Raw genomic sequence first — 23,009 nt, forward strand, 5'->3', positions numbered from 1 at the left:
CCTGCGCCGTTAGAATTTTAAAATCTCCGCGGCTGCTGACGTCATCACGTCCCGTGCTCGCGCGTGCGCATCTCTTTCGCGGGGGCTGCTCGTCGCGGCAAATCTGCGTGTGTGGCGTCCCACCGTCTCGCCTGGCGCGCCGGCGTCTCCCGGGCCCAGTAAGCGTCCCCGACCAAGTCCGGTCCGACCCGCAGTGTAGCTCGGAAGGCCTGAGCGCTCTGAGTCGCTGAGTCGGGGGCAGAGCGCTCTGAGTCGCCCTGGCAACGCTTTGTCCGTACAGCAACATGGATGCGCCCGTTGGCTCTTAGAGAAGACTTCCTCTCCCCCGCGTTGGGCTGAAAGGGGCGTCTTTTAGGACAACTATTTAGATGCGTGCTTTTTTCACGATGCAGATCTGGGAAGCCGGCTGCACTTTTCTGATGAGGGAAGCAGTGAGGGAGGAGGGAGTGAGCCTGCTGAGTTTGGGCGCAGTCGGTTCCGAAGATCGCGCCGGTGTGGCCCACGCCTGGGTTCGAGCTCAGAATTTGCTCGCTAGGATTTTACGACCTTTTTAGTCTGGTGGTGTCCTGTGAGAGGCTAGCAGGAATCCGGATGATTAGGGGGTGATTGGTGTGAAGCCGAGAAGTAGGAGAGGCCGGGAGGTGCAGTGAGCATAGGCTGCTCTGCTGTTGGTGATGGTAAACCTGGTATTGGCCCTCCCTTCACAGTCACTCCCGCTTCCCTGAGTCTGAACTCGGACAAACACCGCCTATGATACCTAGGGTGGTGGGGTTGGAAGAAGAGCTCAGAACCAAAGTCGGGGTACCTGGGCCTTGTAGCAGTCGTGCCATTAACTACAGTTGTAATTTGGGGCACGCCATCCCTTCTGTCTGAGTTTCAGTCTTCCTATCTACATTTCTAGCTCTCGCTGGATATTACAGGACCTCCTCACCACCGCGGTGACTCGGAAGGGAGGACCAGTACCAGATTTACCGTCACCAAAAGCATTTGTTTGAGCAGTTGCCTTGTGCCAGGCACTGCACAGCACTTCATGTCGATTATCGCATTACGTTCTCTAAACTGCCCTCCGAGATGCCATAAAAAAAGGTGAAATTGTGGCTCAGTGAGATCAAATAGCTTGCCCCGTGGTCATAAAGCTAATGCGTGGAGGTAAAAGTTTGAATCTAGATGTTACTAGTATTAACTGTGCTATTAGTCACATATATTAATTTGTCCCCCCTCATCAGCGTTCCACTATACTAGATTTAGTAGGCAATATCCAGAACTGAAAAGCATCTTTTGAAAAAAGGAAGTTCTAGTTGCTGGAGGAGAACTGCGCAGAACCAATACACATCTAGACTCTGTAACCTTGCAATTTTGCTGTGGTTTAGTGCTGTTAAAATTGCATTTTGCTTTACTTTCTATCCTTTTGCACTCCATTGGTACCAGTGGTTAAGTAAGGCAATGATACCGGAGAATGGGCTGACTTATTATGTTAAATGTAGTTTGAAAGACAAGAGCTGATATGCTAACAGCTCCTCTGAAATTGTGACCTCTAGGTTTATTTCACTAAAAAGGGTGGATTCACATAGGTAATTCAGCATTTTTTGCTTTGACAGGACACTGTCACTTGTTAAGGATTCAGTGACTTTCTGACTTGGAAGATGTAGACACAGTGGCTGGATCCAAGCAGGGCCCAGGAAGATAGAAAGATCAAATTGGGATTCTAGAAATAAGATCAGGTTTTAACTTTGTCCAAGTTGGCTGAAAATTTTGAATTACTAATCCTCATATTAAAAGTTTATATTAAAACACTGTAATTATTTTTAGACCTGCTACATATCACGAATGCTAACTTTTCTTTTGTGTACATGTCAAGTTTATTTACTTGTGTATTTGTGTATGAAGTATATTTTTATTGAAATACAGGACATTTAAGAACTTGATCTGGAAAGTTGGGTTTTACTTCTAATCTCATTCCCAGAGGTATTTTCTTTTCTTTTTTTTAAAGAAAGAGAATGTCAGTGGTACACCAGCTGTCACCAGGATGGTTACTGGATCATCTCTCTTTCATTAACAAGATCAACTATCAAGTTCACCAGCATCATGAGTCTTGTTGCAGTAAAAATGAGCCCACTGCTTCTGTTCACCTTGATTCTGTGTCCTCCTTTGGATCCTCAACTAAATTTATTGCTTCCGACCCTACCACTAAGCCCAAGAATGATGGTGGAGGAAATTGTGAAATGTTCATACAAAAATATATTTTTAGATCTGAACTGTTTGATATCACTAAACCTTATATAACTTCAGCTATTCACAAGGAATGCCAACAAAATAATGAAAAGGAAGATCTAATGAATGGTGTTAAAAAAGAAATCTCCATTTCTACTCTGGGGAAGGTAGAAAGTTTTAAGAAATTTTTATATTTCTACAGAAAACAAGAGATTTATTATTCCAGGATCAAATACCTTGTGATTTACTAAGTTTAAAGAATAAAGCATAAGAATCAATCAAGCATAAGAAGGCTTTAGTGTATCCAGAGTAATTTTTAACAATTTGCTAATAACCCTTGCTATACAATCCTCGCCTTCATGGATCTTATAATTGTAAAGGGAAGAAAGATAGTATTAAACATATTGAGAGTTAGAATAAGAAAATTAATAGAGGTAAATTATTACATTGTTATAGGTACCTGAGGTAGCAATTTTAATATGTGATTTTTTTCCTCATACATATGTTTTTTCTCTTTCAACTAATTATTGATCATCTGCTATGTGTCAGGCACAGAAAATATTTCTGAGCTTTCAGTAATATAGTATGTAGGTAATTTATCATTACTGTTATTAATTCAGGCAAATAATAATAAACAGTTGTAAAGGACCTTACAGTTCACCAAGAATGGACATTGTCTTTTAATGTTTATGTATTTTAGTATTTAAATGTTTAGGTGTCTTATATTGGGTAAATTTCTCATTTTAATATGGAAAAATATAGATGAGCATATGTAATGAGATTATCTTGATAAAACTTACCTTATTTCTGATATGCTATGGCAAATTGTGCAATTAACTTAATCTAAATCCTTTTCTTTATTCAGCCAACAAACATTTATTGTTAGTCTGCTAGGAGTTTGCCACCATGTAGGCACTGAGGTTCAGCAATAAAAAGTACATAGGCCCTGCTCTGTATTGCACTGTCTTACGTGTTCTTTGCTCTGGAGTTGTTAGATATAGGATAGTATTAGTATATCTGATTTGTACCTAGCCCTCAGATCAATTACAAACAACTATTAAAAATACATTGGACAATTTTTTAGGTATATAGATGATAGTTCTTCTCCAGAACTGAAGAAAGTCCAGAATAATTATACCATATATATCAACTGACAGATGACACTGCTGACTGTTTAAAGAATGTCTCAGTTGTTCCATGGATGTCACTGGTACCATTTAGTACTATTTCTTACTAATAGCTGATAAGGCTGAGGTGACCTTTTATCACCTATTCAATTTGTAGTAAAAGTAACAATAATAATTATGTGGGAAAACATTTTTATCCTTTTTCCATACCCTCTGCATTGATTTTGACCTAAATAGTAATTATTACCTTTTAAAGACTGAGTTGCTCCAATATGGAAAATGTGCTAAAGAAAAAAAATTCAAAATATTAATATTGTGATAGATGGCAGTATAATTTTCTCCCTGTAATTTACTCTTTAGAAGCGTAAAAGGTGTGTTGATTTCAATCAAGGTGAATTGGATGCTATGGAATACCATGAAAAGGTAAAGTGTGAAATGTTCATTGATAACATTATAAGATTGATGTGAAGTAGTGTAAACAGACAGACGATATAAATAAGGATGTTCTTAAAAATGCAATCATGTGATCAAGGTTAGAATTTAATAAAGGAGTGGTTTATTGCTACTTTTATAGTAATGAACAATTTAAACAAAGTTTTTATTAAAACTTCATATATTCCTATTTTACATATTTAATGTAAGTAAATTTATGCTATATTGGTTAAGTTTAGAAATTTTATAAGTTATAAAAGCCTACTGTCCATAGCTAAAACAACTTAAGAGAGTGGCAGAAGAAAGCCTGAATAATATGAAGGATATATTTCTGGAACTTAGAGATAAATGAAATCTAGGAGGTAAAGAAATGGGAGAAAACTGAGGGAACACAAATATTTAAGCTTAATTGCCTAAGGAACACCTTCAATTGAGATGGGAAACCAGGGTTGGACATGTTGAATTAATGTGATGGTATGACATTGGATTTTTTCCCCCAAAAATGTTTTTTTGTGGTAAAATATACATAATAAAATCTATATTTTAACCTTTTATAGGTGTATCATTTAGCATTAAATGCATTCACACTATTGTGCCATCATCACCACTATCCATTGCCAGAACTTTTTCATCATTCCAATTAGAATCCGTACCTATCAAATAATAACTTCCCATTCCCTGGTATCCTCTACTTTGAAACTGGTTGATCCTCTTGAGACTTCCTTTAAGCTTTTTTAGTTAGGACCAACTAAAGCAGACTTAGAGCTTTTTGTTTGTTTCCATTACTGAGGCAATGTTTGTGAATTATGAGATTTTTCATTTGGCCAATGGGAGCACTAACTGTTCCCAGCCCTGTATGAGCTCTGGGGATTGTTCCCTTTGATCATTTCTGGTTCTTTCCTTGACTTTGAGTTTCATCATATGTATATGCTGATCAATACTGAAGTGGAGACTTGGCCCTTTGCAGCTTTGAAGACCTCTCTCTGTGCAGCTCTTCCTCTGTGGTATCCTCCTCTGAATACTCTACCTGCTTGGCCTTTTCAGACTCCAAGCTCTGTCTCTTCAACTCAGAGAGACGGTTGGACTCTGAATGGTATCCTCTGTGCTGCTGCCTAGAAACTTTCTCAAGGCAGTTGGCTGGAGCAATCATTTGCTTCTTTTTAGAGACCACTGCTCTGCTCTTTGACATCTATCCATCATCTGAAGGCCTTTTTAGAAAATAATTTTTAAGTTTATTTCAGATGAAATGTACTTCATCTTGTCCAGAAGCAGAACTGGGTTTTATTTTTATGATTATTGTAGATGCATGTCTGCAAAACTGTTTATATATTCATTTTACAGTTATTTTTCTTTAATTTTTTAATAATTCAAGCTATATTTTATAAACTCAAAGTATGTTTATTTTAAAATTAAATCACTAGGAAAATTTAAGTTTAAATCTTGTGATTTGAACTTAATTCTCTTTACAGATTAGAGATTATACTTTCTTTTAGAAACACTATCAAATTCATTTTATAACTTAAGGATGTATTTTCTTTTTTTTTTTTTATAATATATTTTATTGATTTTTTACAGAGAGGAAGGGAAAGGGATAGAGAGTTAGAAACATCGATGAGAGAGAAACATCGATCAGCTGCCTCCTGCACTGTCCCCACTGGGGATGTGCCCGCAACCAAGGTACATGCCCTTGTAGGAATTGAACCTGGGACCCTTGAGTCCGCAGGCCGACACTCTATCCGCTGAGCCAAACCAGTTAGGGCAAGGATGTATTTTCTTATATATACTGCTTTGTTATTTAATTTTCAGTGAATTTATGAGGTTTGGATCATTCCCCAATTAGGAAACTGCAGTTCAAAAGTATACTCATACATTCTTATCTTTTCATTGTAGTATAAAATTATTTTCCTATAAGCATTCTGTTTTGATTTCAATCCATAAATGTTTACATATTCAAAGCACAGTAGGAATTTCATTTTTTAGAAAATTGTATTAATGTCAGTGACCTTTTAATGTACTTAAAAATTTTTCTTACAGATCAGGGGGCTGATTTTGGATGGATCTTCACAGATAATCCAAGAAGGTTTAAAAAGTGGCTTTCTTCATCCACTTTCTGAAAAACAGGACAAGTGTAATGAGCCCATTACTTTATCATTTGATACCTGCAATTTATCAGAATTATGTGAAATGGCAAAGCATTTGCCTTCTCTGAATGAAATGGAACTTCTGACATTACAATTGATGGAAAACGATATGTCTGTTACAGAGCAGGATTTATTTTCACGGATTGTTGAAAACAACTCTAGATTTACAAAAATGATTACTTTAATGGGACAGAAATACCTGGTGCCACCAAAAAGCAGTTTTCTTTTGTCTGACATTTCTTGTATGCACCCGCTTCTGAATTGTAAGTAATTATTATGTTTATTATTAGAGAAAGATACTTTTTCTGTGGTCTCAAAAGTCAGGAGCTAGTCTGAATACTAACTGAGGGCAAACGTTTTATGAGGATAAGAAAAACACTGAATTTTCTCAATGTAATTTTGCTTTTAAATTCAAGTTTAAAATGCTGAATTTTGCTTTTTAAAAATATTTTAAATTCTTATTATGAACAAGGGGTCAGAAATACTTAGTCCCTATGAGAGCAAATACAATTACTGTTTTGTACTTAGGAATTCAGGATACAATTGGGTTTGACCAAATAATTTTATTTAACTTTTCTTCATAGCAAAGTAGAAACACTTCAGATATGAATATTAATTCTTAGGCTTTTAGGTTCTTCTATTTTAAGCTAATGTTCAAGTTTATTGTACCAAATTTCTTGAAACATTTTCCTGTATAAAGTTGAAAACCTTAAATATTGAAGCCCAGACCAGAATTTGAATTTAGATTCTGAAGCTTAACTAAATGTGAATTTGGGTACTTCACAAAACTGAGCTTGAGTTCCCTAATCTATAAAATGGATATGATAATACCCACTTCTTAGGGTAATTTTGATGTTAAATGAATAATCTGCATCAGGAGTTTAGCTCTGTGATTTATATGTTTTTAATAAATTACAACTCAGTATTCTAAGGGATGAGTAGGTAAAAGGTAGGTATTGATCAAGTTGAATTTAATCTGCTATTATTATTTGGACATTTTATGTAAAAATTTAGTTAAAATGACATAACTTATTAATGGAAAGGTTATTTTAATTGTGATCAAGCCATCTTACACATGAGTGGTTATTCATGCCACAGTATTATAAATTCCACAGGGTAAATGATAGTTTAACAAATTAACGAGAAAATCATGCTATTTTTGAACATTTTTTCCATTCTTTTTGATTTTTGTTACTCTAATAGTTTAAAAACTGTTATTTCCTTATTTTAAATTGCGTTCTTTTGATTACTTATGAGATTGTATATTTACAAAAATATAAATCACTTTTGTTTATAAAAGGAGGAGAAGTGACAGCTCTTCCTTACTGTGAAATTCCAATTAATAAATGTGGATGGAATGAATGATGGAACTGGAAAATTTACATTTGGCAAATACCACAGTAGTTGGATATAAAAATAGTGGGTGAAGAGATGAGATACACTATATTTGCACAGTCTTAAAGTATCTCCCCCACAAGACACTTATTAATTACAAAGGAAAACCTAGAGAAACCTGTAGACTACACTTTAACTGAGTGATCAAAGGTAGTATCACCAATAATGAGACATTCTGACATCTGTATTTCCTGATAGGTGGTTTTGATAAGGACACAGCATTACTTCATTGGTACTCTTGCCCAAAAAACCTATATTTAATCATGAGGAAATACTCAAACTGAGGGACATTCTACAAAAATAACTGGCCAGCAGTCTTCAAAAGTGTCAAGATCATAAAAGACAAAGAAAAACTGAGGAACTTCCCCAGATTGGAGGAGATTTAGTAGACATAACAACTAAATGCAAAGTGTGATCTTGATTTGGATCCAGGATCAGAAAAAAAAACGACACTAGTAGACAATTGAGGAAATTTTATTATGGCTGATATATCATTTAAAAGACTGAAAGTTTATTTCATAAAGAAACTTAAAAAAAATAAAGCAAAAAACCTTGAAGTTTGAAAGGACTATATTAATATTGCTATGAAGACTAACAAGGTTTTAAAATCATTGGTGTCCAGCTAAGTGAGCTATAGTTATTTTCAGACAATCTCTATAAAAATAGTAATAGGTGAAATCATGTTAAAATCCTAGCAGTACTAAATTAATATTTTTTAGTTCATTTAGTCTATTTGAATAAATGCCACAAATCCTTTGTTACATTGCATTATATTTGTGTATGTGGTGAACGCACTTTGGTTTTGAAGGACATGTTTAGGTTTTAGGGTGATTGCATACACTCTAAAGTATCTGAAATTGTGTCTTTGTTCTTAGGTAGGAAAACATATGATGTGATAGTGATAGATCCACCATGGCAGAACAAGTCAGTTAAAAGAAGTAACAGGTAGGTATAAATAAGTCTTCTATTAGATATGTTTTCTGAAGGCTATCGTCCTTTGAACATTTTAGTTACATGTGCTAAAAACATTAGTTTTTGATATAGGTTGTCTCAAACTGCTAAAACACTTTAGTATTAAAGTTTTAATTTCTTTAAGAAGATAATTCTCTTGAACTAGAGCTATATATAGGTGTAAGGATGTTAAAAGTAACATATTTATTAATTACTGAGTTTACTGACTGAACCCATTCAGGGATGTTTCTGCAAAGGGCAACATTTTTGCCTTCTTTAATATCAAACACTCAAGTTTCAAAATATATACCATAGTATGGATTTCCTTAATAATCTGACTTTTGCCCTAAGCTGCTGGAGGTAATCTGTCATACCTGGTAGGATTGTGCTTGTGTAGTGTGTGTGTGTGTGTGTGTGTATGTGTGTAATCTGTTTATTACAGCTTTTACAAATGTATTACCTAGATATTATCTGACCAAAGATATGAGACCTCTACACTGGAAATTATAAAATATTTTTGAGAGAAGTTAAAGGAAATATTTAAAAAATTTTTCAGTTATAGTTGACATACAATATTATAGTACTTTCAAGTGTAGAACATAATGATTAGACAGTGATATATCTTATGAAGTTATCACCCCGATAAGTTTAATATCCATCTGGCATCATATTTAGTTACTATAATATTATTGAATATATCCCCTAAGCAAAGAGAATCTTAATAAAAGAAGATGTCCCATATATAACTGGAAGACTTAATATATAAATAGTGTCTATTCTCCCTAAATTGTTTAGGTTTTTTGCAATCTCAAACATCATCTTAGAAGATATTTTATTTCCGGTGAAAATTGAAAAAGTGATTCCATAATTTATATGGAAATGCAAAGGGCCAAAAATAGCCAATGCAATAAAAAAAATTCAATTTATGTATAGTTGGTATGCAATCTTATGTTGGTATACTAGTTTCATGTATACAATATAGTGATTTGACATTTTTTATCTGATAACCCCAATAATTTTAGTAATCTGTCACCATGCAAACTTACCACAATTTTATTGACGATATTCCCTTTCTCCTTTTTACTTATTCCTCCACCGCCTCCCTTCTGGTAACCATCCCTTTGGTCTCTGTTTCTATTAAGTCTGTTTTTGTTTTGTCTTGTTTATTTTGTTTTTTTAAGATTCCACATGTAAGAAAATCCGTATGGAATTTGTCTTTCTTTGCTTGACATTTCACTTAGAATAATACCCTCTTCATCCATGTTGTTGCAAATGGCAAGATTTCATTCTTTTTTATTGCTGTGTAATACTCCATTTAGTGTATATGTGTGTGTGTGTGTGTGTGTGTGTGTGTGTGTTTATGTATGTATAGCACATCTTTATCCATTCATTTGTCGATGGACACCTAGGTTGCTTCCATGCATTGGCTATTATAAATAACTAGAGGCCCGGTGCACAAAAATTTGTGCACTCGGGGGGGGAGGGGAGGGTCCCTCAGCCCGGCTTGTGCCCTCTCGCAGTCTGGGACCCCTAGGGAGATAACGACCTGCTGGTTTAGGCCTGCTCCTGGGTGGCAGAGGGCAGGCCTAATCCCTAGGTGCAGCTCCTGGTCGGGCTCAGAGCAGGGCCCATCAGGGGGTTGGGGAGCTCCCCCGTCACTCACAGAGTAGGGCCGATAGGGGAGTTGGGGCACCGCCCCCTGTCACACACAGAGCAGGGCGGATAAGGGGGTTGGGGCGCCACCCTCTATCACCCACAGAGCAGGGCCGATCAGAGGGTTGGGGCGCCGCCACTGTCACACTCAGGGCAGGGCCGATGGGGAGGTTATGGCTCTACCCCATCACACACAGAGCAGGGCCCGTGGGGTGGGGGGGTTGGGGCGCCACACCCTGTCACACACAGAGCCGCAGGGCGATCAGGGGGTTGGGGAGCTCCCCCCTATCAGGCACAGAGCAGGGCCGATCAGGGGGTGGGGCGCCTTCCCCTGTCAGGAACAGAGCAGGGCAGATAGGGAGGTTGTGGCCCCGTCCCCTGTCACACACAGAGCTGCAGGGCAATCAGGGGGTTTGGGCGCTGCCCCCTGTCACGCTGATCCCGGTGCTGGGAGGCATATTACCCTTTTACTATATAGGATAGAGGCCTGGTGCATGTGTGGGGGCCGGCTGGTTTGCCCTGAAGGGTGTCCTGGATCAGGGTGGGGGTCTCCACTGGGGTGCCTGGCCAGCCTGGGTGAGGGGATGATGGCTGTTTGCAGCTGGTCACACCCCCTTCAGGGTGGGGGTCCCCCCTGGGGTGCCTGGCCAGTCTGGGTGAGGGGCTGAGGGCTGTTTTCAGGCTGGGACTGAAGCTCCCAACTGCTCCTTTTTTTTTCTTTCTTTTTTATTCTGGGCCAGCTTTAGCTCTGAGGCTCCAGCTCTTAGGCATCTGCTGCTAAAAGCAGGTATCTGGTTTGTTTAGGTTCTATAATCGAAACTCTATCAATTCCAGCTCTGAGATCCCGGGCTTGCTGAAGGCAGGTTTCTGGGGTTTTGTTTAGCTTCTATATTTGTTACAATATTTTTTAAACTTCAGGCTCAGAGGCCGGCAAGGCAGGCAGGGAACATTGGTTTTCTCTGTCACTGAAGCAAGCAAGCCTCATGTTAGTTTCAAATTGCCTGGCTGCCGGCCGCCATCTTGGCTGGCAGTTAATTTGCATATCTCACTGATTAGCCAATGGGAAGGGTAGCGGTCGTACGCCAATTACCATGTTTCCCTTTTATTAGATAAGACTAGAGGCCTGGTGCATCATGGGTAGGGTCGCTAGGCCTGACTGGCGATCAGGGCCAATTAGGTTCCCCATCTCCTCGCTTCCCTGCCTCCTCCTTTCCTTGCTCTCTCAGTGCCCTGCAGCTGCTGTGCTGGTTGCCTGCCATGTTCTACGCTGCCCCCTTGTGGTCAGCGCACTCCATAGTGAGTGATCGAATTCCCCATCTCCTGGTAGAACTCCTGAGGGGACAATTTGCATATTAGCCTTTTATTGTATAGGATGCTGCAGTGAACATAGGGGTACATATATATCTGTTTGAATTATTGTTCTCATTTTCTTTGGTTAAATACCGCAAAGAGGAATTGCTGGGTTGTATGGCATATCTATTTTTAGTTTTTAAAGGGACCTATTTTTAGTTTTCTATAGGAGCTGCACCAGTTTTCAGTCCCACCAACAATGCACAAGGATTCCCTTTTTCTGTATCCTTGCCAACATTTGTTATTTGTTATTGACTTTTTGATACCCATTCTGACAAGTGTGAGGCAGTATCTCATTGTGGTTTTGATTTGCATGATAATTAGTAATGTTGAGCATCTTTTTGTATTATTCTTTGGAGAAATGTCCTTTCATGACCTTTCCCCATTTTCTGTTGTATTGCTTATTTTTTTAATTATTGAGTTGTATGGGTTTCTTATATATTTTGGATATCAACTCAGATCAGAAATGTCATTTATGAATATATTCTTTCTTTCATGTAGGTTGTCTTTTTGTTTTGTTGAAGATTTCTTTCACTGTGCAGAAGCTTTTTAGTTTGTTGAAGTCCCACTTGTTTTTTTGCTTTTGTTTCCATTGCTCGAGGGGATATATAACAAGATATTACTCAGACTGACTTCCTATGTTTTCTTCTAGGACTTTTATGGTTTCAAGCCTTACATTTACGTCTTTAACCATTTTGAGTTTATTTTTTTAGCCAATAACTTTTTCAATTACATTTTGCATTCATGATTATTTTATATCAGTTTCAGGTGGACAACATACAGTTACCCTGCGCTAGAGTTGGATTCCAGCGTTTATTGTATTTGGCCATTTTGATGTCATTTACTCTTTCTAGAGCAGATTTAATAGTAGAAACCTCATTGTAGTCAATTGAGGAATATAGGAGAGATAGCAGAAAGACTAATTGCATATCAGCCCATAATTTAGGTGTAGGCAGGAGAACAAATTGAGGAAAATTCTCTGTTCTATAAGAAACATTAGAGGTTAGCATGGCTGGATAGCATACCTCTCAAAGAGAAGGGGATTTTATGCAAGGATGGATGAATTATATCCTGGAAGCAGCAATAGGGGACCTAGGAGAAATCTGACCTCTCTTCTCCCAGTTGTATGTATTGAGTGTTGGAGAAAGGGCAACATATATTTGATTGAGTATTGTAGAGCAAGTGGTGCAAGGGAAAATAGACTTCATACTATTAATGGCCATGAGATGCAAGACTAGGATTTTTAATTTTTTAAATTTTTTTGTAATGAAGGCATGGTGGTTTTAGAGTGGCCAGTGGAATTGATTGGGGAGGAAGAAAGAAGGAGGATGATAGACTGAGGGATGAAAATAGGGTAGAATGTTGAGACAGTAGTGTCAAGACTCACTGTGACAGGGTCCCTGTGTAATGTACAGATTATGACAACCAAACAATAATGGTAAAAAGCATGTTGTAAATATTAGTATATTTACTGAAATGCAATGCATTTAGAAGTGATAAAGAAATATAGCCTGACAAGTTTAAACAAGTAAAAACAAAAAATGAAGTTATTTCTGACTTGCCTGTAATAGTGTGTCCACTGGATGTCACTGTGGGTTCATATTTAGTAATACAAATACATACCTATGGGAGCTTTGTTTTTATGGAGTGTTATACAGGTTTTTTTCCCTGCTTATTGTTATCTTTGCAGCAAATTTTGCTAATATTTTTCTATTTATTTTTAGGTATAGTTATTTGTCACAACTGCAAATAAAACAAATACCTATCCCTAAACTGGCTGCTCCAAACTGTCTTGTTATTACTTGGGTGACTAATAGACAGAAGCACTTACGTTTTGTAAAAGAAGAACTTTATCCTTCGTGGTCTGTGGAGATAATTGCTGAATGGCACTGGTTAAAAGTAAGTTCAGAAGTTAATTTGTTTGTTCATATAGCATGACATGTAAATCACATTAATATAGCATCTACTTTTTAATACTTAACACGTCGCTGCTCTACTCCTTCAACATAGTCTAATTAAAACTTCCACTTTGCTGCTAAATACTTTTATCTTTTCATTTTTAAGGCTTTGTTTGTTTCCTCTTGTTTTGTAACAGAGTTCTAAACTACTGGCCTTAGTAAGCCACTCAAAGAAATACCAGATGACTTTTTAAAAAGCTCTGATGTATGTAGTTTAAAAAACAACAAACAAACATTTTGAGGAATCTGTTCATCACTAAACATAGAAATAGCCTTACCTTTCATCTTCTTCCTCTTTATACATCCACAATTTCAGTCACCATTTTTGACTCCTTTCCTTTCTTTCTTTTGTTGCTGGGGATGAGAGGGAGAATAGCAAAGTAACCCAGTGTGGAAGAGATGGGAAGGTGCTAGAAATAAGAACTTTTCATACTTTAAATCTTAACTTAGGTCCTTTGGTGCCTTATGTGCTGCTGGGCATATTTTTTAAAGGAATGATTGCAACACTCATATTGGTTGAATGATCTTTAATATCTTGCTTGCTATAAGAATACCAAAATATACAGAAAAATTAAAGCATTAATTCAGAGTTTACAGGACATCCTTTTAAAGATACATTGTTCACTTAGATGAATTCCACAAAAGCCCTCCTAAATTTTAGAAAGATAAGCCAAATTATTATCACTTAAATGTTTAATATTTAGATAGGTACATTCATGTTAGACACAGGAGAGTTCTATTTTTATATGCTTTGTTTGTACTTTGTAGTCTACTGAAATGTTGTAAAAGCTGTGTACATTGTTTATTTGCATCTGTTTTATGGGACTTTCCAAACAAGCATTCACAGCTGTATTTTTGCTTTCATGATGTATTTTGGGCTTAGCTTTGGTTGATTTGGTATAGGATCATGACAGGAATATAAAACCTTATTTCATCCTGCCCATTATGACATTTCTTTTAATAGTCAGACTGGTGCCAAAGTCAGGAAAAGGTTACCCTCTGAACTCATAACCAGTAAAATGTTAATACATAAAAACTAAGACTATTTGTAGCAGTAATCAGTTCTGAGAGATAATATGGTAAGACCAGAGTTTAAAACAAAAATACAGTCCTATATATTAAAAGCCTAATATGCTAAGTGTCCAATCGTCTGTTCAGCCAATCAAAGCATAATATGCTAATGATATGCTAAGGTCACTTGCTATGACATGCAGTGACCACCGGGGGCAGATGCTCCGAGACCAGTAGGTTAGCTTGCTGCTGCAGTCTTGCCAATTGGGACTGAGAGTGATGGGCCGGACATGCCCTGGAGCCCCCCCTCAGTCCCTTTCTGGCTGGCCAACCTCCTGCATCCCTCCCCTGGCTCCAATTGTGCACCGGTGCGGTCTGATGGGGTCCCTCAGCCTGGTCTGTGCCTTCTCGCAATCCAGGAACCGTTGGGCTATGTTGGAGAGCTGGTTTCAGTCCCATCCCACAGGCCAGGCCAAGGGACCCCACTGGTGCACGAATTCGTGCACCAGGCCTCTAGTGTAGTATATGAAACCCTATTGTTATAACAGAAGGAGTAATCTGCATTGAGTATAAAGAATATCCAAAGAATGAGAATTTCCAGTGCTTTTACTGCACTGTATGGTAGAGGTGCTATCTCTCATGGGCCCTAGTGGTGATAAAAAGGTTTTCCTGATTTTGTTTTTAGGTACTTTGGTATGGGGTAAAGGATTCTATAGATAAAATATATGAATATTCTGATAATGAAAATGTATATCTTCACCTTTAATTAATGAATTTATAGTGTTATGAATTACATTTTGAAGTTTAAGTGAGTCTTTGAGAGTCTGATCACTTTAGGATGAAATGATAAAATTAATTTCTGGATTTATAATGCCCAAGGATTGTACTATTGTCTATCTCATCAATCCCTGAGCTTCTGTCATTATTAATTTTAGCTCTGACATCATTAATGACACTGTTTTCTATAAATGAAGGAAAGTATTATAATCTACTTAGTCACATTGCCAGTAATCATTAAATATTTGAATGAATGAATAAATGAGTTAATGATGGCATGGTTTCCAGGAATAAATGTTAATGAAAATTGGAGATTTTTGTGTACAAGATATAAAGTGATTTTTAAAATATTTTTTAGTCCCTTATAGCTGCTTTGTCCAATATGGTAGTTTGTGGTTAGTCCAAACTGAGATGTGGTGTTAGGTATAAAATACTGTATTTTGGAGGTATAGTATGAAAACCAATATAACATATCTCAATACATTTTTTGAATTTATTACATATTGAAATAATATTTTTGATATATTAGATTAAACTAAATATATAATCAATTTCACCTCTTTCTTTTGACTTTTTTAAATGTTGCGTCTAGAAAATTTAAAATACCTATTTGTGGCTCACATTATATTTATTTTTATTAGACAACACTAGCTTGGAGGTTTAATAAGTTCTTTTTCTTTGGTGAAAAATGTAGGAAAAACCCCTACAAACAAACCTTTCCAGGATATTTACAGATATATGATTTTTTTTACTCCTTCCTATCAGATCACCAATTCAGGAGAGTTTGTGTTCCCATTAGATTCTCCACACAAAAAGCCTTATGAAGGTCTTATACTGGGGAGAGTTCAAGAAAAAACTACTTTACCATTAAGGTAGGAGTGGTGATTTTTCAAAATTATATAAATGTATTAATCTTTAGGTTTTTAAAACTTATTAACCAACTGATCATTGATTTTCTTTAATTTTTACATTTTCAAAAATCTGCAAATGTCCCATACCAGAAAAGTATGAATGGTATGGTATATGAAATTATATAATATTTTTTGTCTTATGTAGTATGTAGTATGTAATTGTCATAATTGTTGAAAAGGAAATTATTAGTACTTAATACTTAAATTGTTGATTTTCATTATTGTTTCTATTAAATTAATTTTAAATTCAGATATTATTTGAAAGGTGAAAACAATTAAGGCAACTGTAGCTAATATATAAAAAATGTCCTGTAAAATATTATTTATTTACTTTTTTCTCTTTTAACTAGGAATACGCTCCCCATTCCAGATCACAAATTAATTGTCAGTGTACCTTGTACCCTTCACTCACATAAGCCACCTCTTGCTGGTATGTTTTTTAAATAAAATTGTTCTGACTTCTGTCAAATTAAAAAAAATGGATTGAATTTAGTATTTGAATGGTCTAGAGATTTGGAGTTAAATCAGATATGTTATTTTAATTAATCTAAAATTTTATAGCAGAATATATGAATAGTGTTTTTTGTTGTTGTTTTTGTTTGTTTGTTTGTTTTGCTGCTCTTGCTTGTTCTAAAACCAGGAGCTCAGAATAGCAGTCAGAGATGGTTACAATTCCCTTGATATTTGGTAGAAACTTTCAGGGTTTTATGTTGAGGTAGTGTTGCTTTTCTGAACCATTGGAAAGGTAATTGCTGCAGCCTGCAACTCTCACTAGACTTAATGCTTTAGTATAATGTTCATCATTCAATTAAACTAAGCAGCAAGGAATAGTGAAAAGTTTTGGCTTTGGAGATTGACTGCCATGAGTTTGAATACTGGTTGTGCAATTTGAATGAGTTACTCTAATCATTTTCCACCTCAAAGTCCTAATTTAAAGAGGGAATAATGATATTTAATCTTTCAGATATGTAAGGATTTGTTATAATATATTTGAAATTCTGTAGCATATACTAGAAGCTCAGTGAATCTGTATTTTTCAAGTGAAAGTTCAAACAATAGGATGTAAGTTCTTGAGAGAAACTGAATTTGATATTCAAAGTTTGCTATTCAAATAATTTCTTTAGGAATATATATTTTATTAATTTGATGATCCCTGCTTTTAAAACCCCCAACTTTTCAAACTGTTATTCAGGAAAACTACAGGCTGCCATCCTGTCATATTATTTTGTAGAAAATGGTATAGTTTATGAGTTAGGATATATAGGAAAGTGAATACACATTCCCCAAAGAATTTTTATTGATAGCACTTAGACTTTCTGTATCTTAAATTGCTTATGTAGAAGAAACAGTGTAGTGTTACTTCATTTGAGAAATATTCAGATGTCTACCTCATGATTAATTTTTTTACTTAGAAGAAGGATTCTCTGTGAATAATTGCCTTTAAACTTTGGACTGCCATAGATTCTTTAATGCATTAAATATGTGACTTAAAAGTGATATTGTACTGCTCTTTGAGAAAAAAAATTGTTTGACACCAGTTATATTTGATGGAGGAATTCTAATTTGTATTCTTATCACTTAAATTTGAATCAGTCAGTGAGTGCCAAAGCTCAATTTAGTGTTTGCTTTAGGGCTTATTATTTTACTTTTAAAAATCCAAAAGCTAAGATCCAAAATCTTTAATTCTTAAATAATAATTAAACTATTTATCAATTACTTTTAAATAAAATTATGTTTAAAGAGATAAAGTTGTAAAACAGTGAAGACAATTAGTTTTTTGTTACTACTAATAAAAATTAGTGTTACAGCCTATATCTATGAAATGCAGTTCTGCCATATTCCCAGTAGAGAGCAGCACAAGTACACTTTGAGAACCATTTAAAACAAAAGTTAGATTGGGGGTAATGGAGTGGGGGCGAATCACATTATTCCATATATGTAATCCTTATGCTTTGGCTAAGTAGTGGTAGACAAGAAATATTTGTAATCCTTTCTTTTTGAGTGCATGTTGTTATATAGCATGTGCATGTATTTTAGGTGTAGAGCTATACAAATTAAAGCTACCAGAAAGCAGCTTTCAAATTTCTGCAGTATATTTTATTCTGAGATCATAACTCTAGGATTTAGAATGATACATGTTATTTATATAATGTTTAGCACTTTTACATGTAAATGTTCTTAAACTGCAAATTCATAAAATGAAAAGTTCTCTTTTGCTTCTAGAAACACCAAGATTTTTTAAAAAATTATAATTTGTTATTTCTGCCTCAAAATATAAAAAGCGGCAAAATTAGCAGCATATTCATTTCAAATAATACATTTACCCGATTTTTAAGTTTTGAAGTTTCCTCCTTAGATTGAAAGATAAGCCATCAATAACTATGATGGCTTATAACCCAACATTATAAATGTATATTCTTAAGTTTAAAGATTTAATAGGAAGATTAGGAAATAAAAGTATTTTAATCTAACTTTATTTTTTATATTTTACCTTAGATGAATTTCCACTCCTTTTTACTGCTTTACTCAGTAACAATCTCTATCTGAAGAGTAAAACATAGTTTTATGAGAATCTATATAGCGTTTGAGCATCTTCTTCCCAACCCTGCTCCTTGCTCTCAGAGCAAAAGGAGAATGACTGGCTTATGCATGGATTACTTCCTCATTGTTGGTTAGAAGTATATTTACTAATGCCAGATATTATGTAATTATCTAAGTATGTACATATTATACTCACATTTAAATATATATGCACTTTAAAAAATATATATACTTTTATTGATTTCAGAGAGAAAAGAAGAGGGAGAGAGAGAGAGAAACATCAATCATGAGAGAGAACCATTGATTGGTTGCCTCTTGTACACCCCACACTGGGGATTGAGCCTGCAACCCGGGCTTGTGCCCTGATGGGAATCAAACCATGACCTTCTGGTTCATAGCCCTGATTTATTGGTTTTTGTTTGTAGATGAGAAATGTGGATTTTAACACCCACACAGAGGACTTCAGTTTTCCAACAACTTAGCCATACCGGCTGGGCTGCACTTACTTTTTAATTGAGATATAAGTGACATATCATACTAGTTTCAGATGTACAACATGATTCAATATATGTATATACAGATGGCCACCAATTTCCGATGGTTCTACTTAACGATTTTTTGACTTTACCTTGGTGCCAAAACGATATACATTCAGTAGAAATCATACTTTGAATTTTGATTTTTTTTTCCTGGGCTAGTGATATGCAGTACCATACTTTCTCAAAATGCTGGGCAGCAGCAGTGAACCACTGCTCCCAGGTAGCCACCTAGTCCCAAGGCTAACCAAATCACTTAAAACCTACATTGCATTTATTGTGTTACATGATTTTACCCAACTATAGACTAATGTAAGTGTTCTGAGCATGTTTAAGGTAGGCTAGGCTCAGTTGCGATATTCAGTGGGTTAATTGTATTAAATGCATTTTTGACCTATGATGTTTTCAACTTGTGCTGGGTTATCAGGACATAACCATCGTAAGTTGAGCATCTGTATTGCGAAATGATCACCAACAATAAGTCTAGTTAATATCCATCATCACACATAGTTATACATTTTTTTCTTGTGATGAAACTTTTAAGATCTTGCATTTACTTTTACATTGATATTTAAAATTAATAAGAATAATTTTTTTTATTAATTTGCCTTTATGTCATTTGCCCTCTTTTGAACTTAAACAAATATTTAGCATCATAAGACTTACTCCTTGATTTTCTATTTTTTGTCAATTAGAAAGAAAAAAAATCATGCGGTAATGTGTTGCATTGAGAAAGGACATGGTAAATGGGTTTAAGTTGTATGTATTTTTCCACTCTAAGTACCTGGTCATCTTTTTCTATTAGATTGTGAACTCTTAGAAAATATGGATATCTGTAATCATAACACTGATTAAAGTAGATACTTAGAATAGTAAATATTTTGACTGGCTGACTCCAGTTTAGATTCTAGATTAAATTTCCAAAATAGAGTTGCTAACATCTTTGTACTGAAAAACTGAACAAATAAACAAAAACAAAGAGAACCTTGGTTCGCTATTATCTTAGACCACATTAAAAGTGAACTGAGGTTGGTAATGCATTGAATTCATGGGCTAAAAGTAGAAAAATGCTACAGGGTTATTGTCCTAAGACTTTGGGGAAATCTTTCTCTTTCAAGTTCAGTAACATTTAATTCTATACTTATGAAAGGATTAGAAGTCTTTATGTTACCATCTCCTAGATGCTAGCAAAGCTCAAATTTAAATTCTGTTGAGTTATAGACAGGCACTTTTAATTCTTTGATTTTTTTTTTTAAACAGGGCCAATACTTTCAGACAAATAAGTATCTTGCTGTGAGAACAATTGAAGAACATTATAAAAACATAAAAATTTTCATATATTGGCCTTTAAACCTTACCTACATCAATTATTCCTAAGGAACTCTCCTTATTACTAAAGGGAATTTGATAGATTTCTTCCAAGCTCAATCTTGTATAGCAATTAAGATTTTATTTTACCTGTTTAGTGACTTTTTTTCCCTGACTTGTGATTTTCATACCCAGTTTCTGTAATTAGTGAATAGCTAACTTAGCAATGTGATTTAAGGTTAAATTGACTTAAGTATTTGTCTAAGTGAGCATGGTAAAAGCTTCTGTGGTATTCTTTTCTTTCTGTTAGTGTTGATCACAGCTACTTATCCAGTATATATGAGATACTTTTTTCCCAACAAAATATCATTTTCAATAATAATAATATAACGAATAAGGAATACTTAATTGTGGGAATAATATGGTGAAAATTTTAGGTAAATAAGGATGTATAATTTGAAAGTGAAAGAATGTTCTTAGTACTTTCACTAAAGTATATGTTTTCAGAGACTTACATTTTGTCTTAGTTTTTAAGGTGAGTTGTCTTTGTATTGTTACTGTAGACTTTTTTTTATGCATGGATTGCATTTATTAAAAAATAAATTAAGTTTGTACTCAGAAGACATGTCAGCATTATTGGAAAACTGAAGTCATCTGTGTGGGTGTTAAAATCCTCATTTCTCATCTACAAACGAAAACCGATAAATCAGGGCTACTGGAAGTTCTCATAATGTTTTTTTCAATCTCAAGGATACTTATTTCAAATGACTTTCTACCTATAAATAGTAAAGCCTGTGACAAAATCCTTGAGATTAATTTGTTCTCTTTTTTTTTTTAAGGAAATATTTTTGCTCTTCTACTCTTAACTGCTAAAAGGATATTGATTCCTTTCTTAATAATAATTTTTGTGTTTTTTTCTCTTTTTCGAACAGAGGTTTTAAAAGACTATATCAAGCCAGATGGGGACTGTTTGGAATTGTTTGCTCGAAATTTACAGCCCGGTTGGACTAGTTGGGGCAATGAAGTCCTCAAATTTCAACACGTGGATTATTTTATTCCTCTAGAGTCTAGAAGCTGACTCTGATCTTAAAGTTGTGATTTTCATCAGTTTTTCCTCATCTCTCTCCCTTTATTCTGATTTTTTTTTTATTATTACCAACCAGTATGCTTAGAAATGTAAATAGGACGTTGTTGTTCAGCAAAATGGCCAGAGGTGACTAGCCTTCATGTGATTTTGAGATGAATTTTACTTCAGTTGCACTAGCATTGTATATTATTCTAGGCTCATTACAAATAAAGATGTTACGTGTTTAGAAAAATGGAAAAACTTTGTTATGGAAAAAGTCATGAAGTCTGCACTGTGGACCAGAGGTCATATTTCTGCCTATGGATGTGTTTTATTTGGCCCACACATTGATAGAAAAAATGTGAACCATCATTCCAAAAAAATCAGGACATTTCCCATACAAGTCGAGATTGCTGCTTCTTTTCAAACTTCAGATGCTCTGGCTACACTGCGGTATGTTTTCTTTCCTATGTCAATCTGTAGGACTCAGTGGTGGCAGCTCTTTTGGGAGGGGTCATGTACTCTCCAGTTTATGGCAGTGTACCTCTTGCTCCATGACACTCACTTATATTATCAATCTGGCCCCTGTATAATCTAAACATACAGCCTCTGTTATATACTGTAACATTCTGGGAAAAGCAGTCAGAGACCTGCCAAGTTTATACTGAGTTTAGGGAACATTTTTTGGAGGATTTTAAATTGTGTTCAAGGCTACTTTTCAAGTATGTGTTAGTTTGCTTATTTTTCTGGCAAAAATTTAAAAAAATTTTCTTATAAAAAGGTCAGAGGTGGATCCAAGATGGTGGCAGAATAGATGGAAGCTACATTCACTTCTCCCAGGACCAAACTAGAATTACAAGTAAAATACAGAACAATCAACCTGAATAACCAACTGAAGACTAGCTGAATAGAAGCCTCATAACCAAAATTTTACAGAAGAAACCACATTGAGACTGATAGGAAGGGCGGAGATACAAAAAGGGATGGCCTCAGTCCCACAGGTGGCTGAGATTCTAGAGGGATCTGTCAGCTGAAAAGGTTCCCCCACAGGAGCATGGAGTCTCAATCCCACGCCACGCTCCCCCACCAGAGCACTAGAGCGAGGAAGAGGTGCCCATATAACATCTGGATGTGAAAATCAGCGGAAATTCTGCCCACCAAGGAGAGACAGCTGTCTGCTAGAGACACGGGAGCACTCTTAACTATGCTGATTTATTATATATAATCTTTTAAAAAATTTTGAGGTATAATTTTTAAATAAAAATTTCCAATTTTCTGTGTAGAAGTTCAGTGAGTTTTGAAAACATATATAATCGTCTATCTACCACTAGTAATTATGATATATGACATTTCCTTCTCTTTCAACATTCATGTGACTCTTTGCTGTCAACCCCGTCCTTCCAGCTATGGCCCTTGACAAATAATGATTTGTTGTCTATCATTATTTTTGCCTCTTTAGAATTTCATATAAATGGAATTATAGACAACATAATCTATTGTATCTGTCTTCTTTCTCTTAGCATTTTGAAAAAGCATACTGTCAATGTAAGAAGCATTCAAACCTTTAGAGAATTCTTGTGTTTATTTGAGCCAAACTGTCAACAATTGCCAAGAAGCAAAATCTCAATGGATTGAGATTAT

The 23,009-nt window shown here is 35.5% G+C and overlaps 1 protein-coding gene across 3 annotated transcripts; it reads left to right on the forward strand.

The window, feature by feature from the left end:
* Positions 1-53: 53 nt before the first annotated feature.
* Positions 54-22,775, forward strand: METTL4 (methyltransferase like 4). Of its 3 annotated transcripts, none has more exons than XR_004970017.1 (10): positions 54-158; positions 1,991-2,378; positions 3,699-3,761; positions 5,805-6,174; positions 8,182-8,251; positions 12,985-13,159; positions 15,772-15,878; positions 16,268-16,347; positions 21,235-21,821; positions 22,150-22,775. XR_004970017.1 is itself a non-coding variant. In XM_036322798.1 (10 exons), the coding sequence occupies exons 2-9, from the start codon at positions 1,998-2,000 to the stop codon at positions 19,710-19,712; spliced, it is 1,269 nt and encodes a 422-aa protein (XP_036178691.1). In that variant the 5' UTR covers positions 54-158; positions 1,991-1,997; the 3' UTR covers positions 19,713-19,736; positions 21,235-21,364. The 3 variants fall into 3 exon arrangements, 2 of the variants coding, with proteins under 2 accessions (XP_036178691.1, XP_036178690.1); XM_036322798.1 differs by lacking the exon at positions 22,150-22,775 and adding an exon at positions 19,690-19,736 and having other exon boundaries at positions 21,235-21,364; XM_036322797.1 differs by having other exon boundaries at positions 21,235-22,775.
* The last annotated feature ends 234 nt before the right edge of the window (positions 22,776-23,009 follow it).

Source organism: Myotis myotis, unplaced genomic scaffold (genome assembly GCF_014108235.1).
Source record: "Myotis myotis isolate mMyoMyo1 unplaced genomic scaffold, mMyoMyo1.p scaffold_m19_p_9, whole genome shotgun sequence".
Lineage (NCBI taxonomy): Eukaryota > Metazoa > Chordata > Mammalia > Chiroptera > Vespertilionidae > Myotis > Myotis myotis.